Source organism: Narcine bancroftii, chromosome 7 (assembly GCF_036971445.1).
Source record: "Narcine bancroftii isolate sNarBan1 chromosome 7, sNarBan1.hap1, whole genome shotgun sequence".
NCBI lineage: Eukaryota > Metazoa > Chordata > Chondrichthyes > Torpediniformes > Narcinidae > Narcine > Narcine bancroftii.
This window is the reverse complement of record NC_091475.1, coordinates 20,838,197-20,844,196: the sequence shown is the minus strand read 5'-3', so window position 1 is coordinate 20,844,196 and position 6,000 is coordinate 20,838,197. Positions and strand designations below refer to the sequence as shown.

The following is a 6,000-nucleotide window of genomic DNA, read 5'->3' as shown; positions in this document are numbered from 1 at the left end:
TAGCAGTTACTTCTTATGGATACTGCATGATCTGCTGGGTTTCTCCATCATGTTTGTGTATTGCACTTTGCTAAAACGCACTGCCTTTATTTAAGACAAGGTTGGATAGATTTCTACATAGTAAGGGAATTAAGGAATATTGGGAAATAGTAGGTTGGTGGAGATGAGCCTGTCATCAGATCAGCCATGATCACATGGAATGGCGGAGCAGGGCCGAAGGGCTGGATGGCCGACTTATATTCTTATTTTCTCATGTCTCTTCCTGCCAAGCCAATTTTGTATCCAATTGTCCAGTTCACCCTGGATCCCATGTGATCTAACTTTCTAGACCAGCCATTCTTAACAGGGGCCACAGCGCATTTAAGTAAAAGCCTTGTTTTCTTTCATCTCATGTTGCATAAATATATATTTTTTTTTAATGTAGTGGACAGGAGAGAAGTAGGGAAGAAACCAAAACTTGACTGCTTCACATGAGTCCCAGAAAGGCCATAGACTAAAAATAGATTGAGGATGGCAATTCTAGGCCACTCTAACTTGAAGCACATTGTCAAAGACCTTGCTCAAGTCCAGGTAGACAATGTCCCTCATCAAGGTTCTTGGCCATCTCTTCAAAAAAACTCTGGAAAATTAATGTTTTGGGTCAGCTTACATCTTGTAGAACATCAACTTCCAGTGAGATGCCCGCCAATTGACTAATTAATTTATTTATTCTTGAGCCACTTGCTGATTATATTGTGAAACTGCATCTCTGTCAATCTCTCTCAGCTTTGCTCATGTCCCATTTACTTAGTAGTTTATCTTAACACCTAAATCTCATTTTTAAAAAATCTCTTGTGGAGATATTTGAGATATTGCATCTTCCTGCTCATATTCATACATCAAAGAAGCAGCCTCTTCAGCCTATTGAGTCCATTCTGTTCATCAACCCTCTTCCACATTCCAAGCCTCACCGATGCAACAGTTGGGCAGCATGGTGGGCATAGTGGCTAGCATAACCCCTTTACTGCACCATCAGTCAGGACTGGGGTTCAAATCCCACGTTGCCTGTAAGGAACTTGTACATTCTCCCCGTGCCTGCGTGGGTTTTCCCTGGGGGCTCCAGTTTCCTTCTGTTTGTAACGTACCAGGGGTGTAAGTTAATTGGGTGTAAATTGGGCATCATGGACCCGTGGGCTGAAATGGCCCTTTACCATGCTGTATATCTAATTATAAAAAATATAGTTTCAAAGTTTAAATTTAATTTAAAATTAATTAAAAATTTTTTTTTAAATATTTTAAATTTTTTGGGGCCATTTAACCCACAGGCTTGCATGCTTTTGGGATGTGAGAGCACCCAAGGCAAGTTCATGAGGTCAGAGGGTGAATGTGCAAACATCACACGGACAGCACTTGAGCATGGGCCTGAATCTTGGTGGTTGGAGGGTACGCTTTGCTAACTGTACCACTGTTAATTTTGGCAGACTTTTTAAATGTTCCACCTAGGCTTTGCTTCTTGATTATAATCAAGGGTCCAGTGATAAGTTGTCACAATGAACTTCCTTCCTTAAGGAGGGACGAGGGAGCCAATATACTATTCACTGCTCTCTTTCCTTGTTGCTTTACTTTGTATCTGTTGATGCAAGGTTCTGAAATTGCAAATACTATCTTGTATCAGGTCAGCTCCCAGGCCTTTCATGTTATTTGTAAAACTGCAGGACTTTATATGAGCCCTGAGCACGATTCCTTTTGAGGTATTGTGAACACTGATAATCAGCCTCTCCTGTCCTGCGATCTCTCAAGTTCTTGGTATAGACCGACAGTTCAGAAACAGGCAGCCAATCCTGTCCCTACTTCCTTCCACTCACCCCCCCTCCCACCACATTACAAGAAGGGTTACATTCCGAGAAAACATTTCCCCATCATTTCTCAGCTCCTAAAATAAAAGAAAAAAGTCTGCAGACACTATGGTTGAAGTAGAAACACAGCAGGTCAAACAGTGTCCTTTATATAAGCAAAGACCTTGATGAAGGGGTCAAGCCCAAAACGTTGGTTATGTATCTTTTACTATATAAAGGACACTGTTTGACCTGCTGAATTTCTCCAGCAATTGTATTTTTAATTCTCAGCGTCTTCTTCTTCCACCTATATACACCTTTTGCCTCTTACCTGTTAGCCTTTTCTCCTCCCCCTTCCCTTTTACCCAATCTCCATCTTTTTATTCAGACGCCTGTTTAGTGTGAATAAAAGCTCTCATGACTGGAAGGAGAACATACGCTTTTCAGGTGGGCTCAGGGTTTTGGGGGGAAACCAAGGTTATATATGGGTAGATGGGGGTGGAGCCAGCCATCGGTATAACACACCACCAGTGAATCTCAGTTCACTGCAGTCTGCCTGATTCTCAACACTCCTGATGAAGGGCCCGGGCCTTAACTTTGGATACACTTTACTGCCTGTGCTGCGAGTCCTGCCGAATTTCTCCATCAATTTTGTGTAATGCACTAGACCCCATTAACTGCAGATTTTCTTGTATACCCACATAAACCTTCTGTTTCATGATTTTCCCTCATGCTCATGTGAAACCCTTATTTTCCATAGAATGCCTTGTTTTGAGTGGAAGTGCATTTCTATAGTGTATGAAAGGAACCATAGAATGCTACAGCACAGAAATCAGGCCATTCTGTCCTTCTAGTCTGTGCCAACCACTATTTCACTAGCTCCACTGACCGGCTCCCACTCCATAACCCTCCACGTGTCTCCTATCCATGTATCTATCTATCCAATCTATTTTTAAAACTCAAGATCAAGCCCACATTCACCACATCAGATGGCAGCCCATTCAACACTCCCACCACTCACTGAGTGAAGAACTTTCCCCTAATGTTCCCCCTAAACCTTTCCCCTTTCAGCTTAAAACTATAACCTCTCATATTTGTTTCCCCCAATCTAAGTGGAAAAAGCATATTCACATCTATCAAATCTCCCCTCATTCTTATTTACTCCAAGGAATACATTCTGAACCTGTAACTCAACTCCTGAAGACCTGGCAACATCCTAGTAAATCTTCTCTGCACTCTCTCAATCTAACTGATATTCTTCCTGTAGTTAGGTGACTAGAACTGAACACAATATTCCAAATTTGGCCTCGCCAATGTCTTAAATCACTTCAACATCCCAACTCCTAGACTCAATACTTTGATTTACAAAGGCGAAGATGCCAAAAGCTTTCTTTACAACCCTGTCCACCTGCAATTCCACCATCAGGGAACAATGTATCTGTATTCCAGATCTCGTTGCTCCTCCATACCCCTCATTTACTGTGTGCGTCCTACCTTGGTTTGTCCTTCCACAATGCATCCTCTCACACTTACCTGCATTAAACTCCATCTGTCATTTTTTGCCCCATTCTCACAGTTGGTCCAGGTGCCTCTGCAAGTTTTGAAAATCTTCCTTGTGCAGGGAGTGGAGAAAAGTATTGTTAAAACAGTGGTGGGCACCATCTTTTGGCAGTGTAAGATCCATTTCAGAAGCTGCGAATAGTAGGGAAGAAACTTACTACTCCGTTTAAAATATTACTCCTCACACATTTCCTTAAAATTTACCCTCCACCCACCTCACCTTAAATGGATATCCTCTAATCAAAGAGCCATACAGCATGGAAACAGGCCTTTCAGCCCAACTTGCCCATGCTGACCAAAATCTGCTCTTGTCCTACCTGCCTGTGTTTGGTCCAAATCTCTCTAAACCTATCCTATAAATATCCAAGATTCCTTTACTGCCAGATGTAAGAATACAAGAAATTGGCTTTAGTCTGCTGTAAGGCAGATGGTTTTGTCATCAGCGGAAATTTCCAGGTGCCTCTTAATGCCTTTTTAGAGTGGTGATAAAAGTGAATGTAAAGGCGGATATTCTCCATCTTCATATCGCTCAACCTACCTTTATAAAAATGCCGATGGCAGATGCTGGACGTGGACTCCAATCCTTCCAGCGGGGTAGTCCAGAGCTGGAATGAGTCGCTTCAACTCGCTCCATAAAGACAAGGGTGAGCCTCTTTTTTGTTTTAATGCAGTGGCTGTCTTTGTTACCCACAATCCCCCACATAGCTGGAACCACTCTGTGTTTCCCAGGCAGTTTCAGCTGCATGGGGGATTATGGATTATGGGTAACGAAGACGGCCATTGCTTGGCGCGTATGTTCGACCCTATGGCGACGGGCAGCACTACTGTCCCACTCGCTTCGCCTCCCTCAGCTCCGGAGGATGGCTCCCAACCCCACTCTCCATAAAAGCAATGCTGGAACAGCCTTAGAGGCCTTCTCCATAGACGGTAAGTCCACCTTTTTTTTAATCCTCGTTCAGCTGGCTGGAACGTGGCATCACTCCATAAAAAGGGCTTGAGTGTCAGAGAAAGAGAAACAAAAGAGAGTCTCCCCAGAATCAGTGAGAGCCTGTGGATTTGCCTCCAACGCTCCTGCAGCCTCTGCAGACACACAGGTTTCAGACCAAACCATCAGCAACCCAAGCTCCAGATCTGAACCTCTGACACAATCAGGAAGACTTCACACCCGGCACCTTCTCGTATCCCAGTTCCAATACCTGGTAATCCTTCAGCCAATCTTAAGCCAGTCTCCAACATCCATGTATCCATCAGATTTTTGTCCTTGGCCACCTCCTCCGACAACCTGTTCCATTCACTCACCATCCTCTATATAAAAATGTCTGATTAAATTTTTCCCCTGGGGAAAATAGATTCTGACTGACTGGCTTTTCTATGCTTCTTAGAAAGTTATAAACCTCGATCAGGTCTCCCATCAACCTCCAACACTCCAGAGAAAACAAACCAAGTTGTCCACTCTCCTAGCTCATACCCACTCGAATTCTCTTCCCACAGATGCTACTCGATCTGCCCAGTATTTCACGAGTTTTCTGCACTTGTTTGACTTGCATCCTGCTTGAGCATGCAACAAAAACACAGACTCTCAGGATGATAAGAATTGTTGTTCAATTTAATTTTAATTTGGCCTTTTACATCTGGGACAGACTCGATGGGCTGAATAGCCTTTTTTCTTCCCCTGTGCCTTCTGGTCTTATAAAAACATGGTGAACACCCCCAACTATGAGGAGAACTGTAGCGATGAAGCTGAAATGCGACACGTTTTGGTGATGGTGGCAGATCAATGGCAGCGACCAAGATTTCTATTGATTGATTTGTCAGTTGATTTCCTTAGTTCTGCATCAGAAACTGTGTGATTTTCCTGTAACATCACACATAATGCTTCCGCTGCTGAGAAGGAAGTCAGCTAACGCATCTGACTGGAAGATTGTGGTTTGTGTGGCAGTAACACTTCACTTTCCAGCTTAAGCCCGGCATCTTTTTTGAAGAGGCAGAAGTTTCACTGAAGGACAGGAGAATGATACGACGGAAAGCTTCAAATGCCTCAGACAAGGAGAAATGCTTAAAACCCAAGGTACGTTTGACACTGAAGTATTATAGTCAGACAATGTGTGGTGCCCAAATACAGAGGATTATCAGTAGGGTTTGGACAGTTGAAGAGTGCAGACGTGGTGTTCCAGACTGTGAGAAATTCACCGGAAAGTTACCTTCCAAGTTTTGTAGATTGTGGTTGTTAGAAAGCCAGAGTTTTGGAATCTGATCTTTTGATATGAAGTAAAACACGAAAGTCTGCAGACTCTGTGGTTGAAGTAAAAACACACTGCTGGAGAAACTCAGCTGGTCAAAGAGTGTACTTTATAGAGCAAAGATAAAGATACATAATCAGTGTTCTGGGCTTGAGCCTTTCATATCTTGATGAAGGACTCAAACCTGAAACGTTGACTGTGTATCTTTATCTTTGCTGCATTTAGTACACCCTTTGACCAGCTGAGTTTCTCCAGCAGTGTGTTTTTACTTGATCATTTGGTATTTCCCACAATAGACATCAATGAGATTGGATTGGTGCATTGGGAAGATATAGACAGGAGTTTAGACATGAAGGCTCTACAATCAGATGAGACTCACCTCATGG

At 43.0% G+C, this 6,000-nt stretch overlaps 1 protein-coding gene across 1 annotated transcript in view; it reads left to right on the top strand.

Moving 5' to 3' along the window:
* Positions 1-5,246: 5,246 nt before the first annotated feature.
* The window catches only part of LOC138738576 (SAM domain-containing protein SAMSN-1-like), a 71,129-nt gene continuing 70,375 nt past the window's right edge, over positions 5,247-6,000 (top strand). The window contains exon 1 of the mRNA XM_069889036.1: positions 5,247-5,442. Within this exon, the coding sequence (XP_069745137.1) occupies positions 5,386-5,442 (57 nt within the window). The 5' untranslated portion in view covers positions 5,247-5,385. The remainder of the gene's footprint in view (positions 5,443-6,000) is intronic.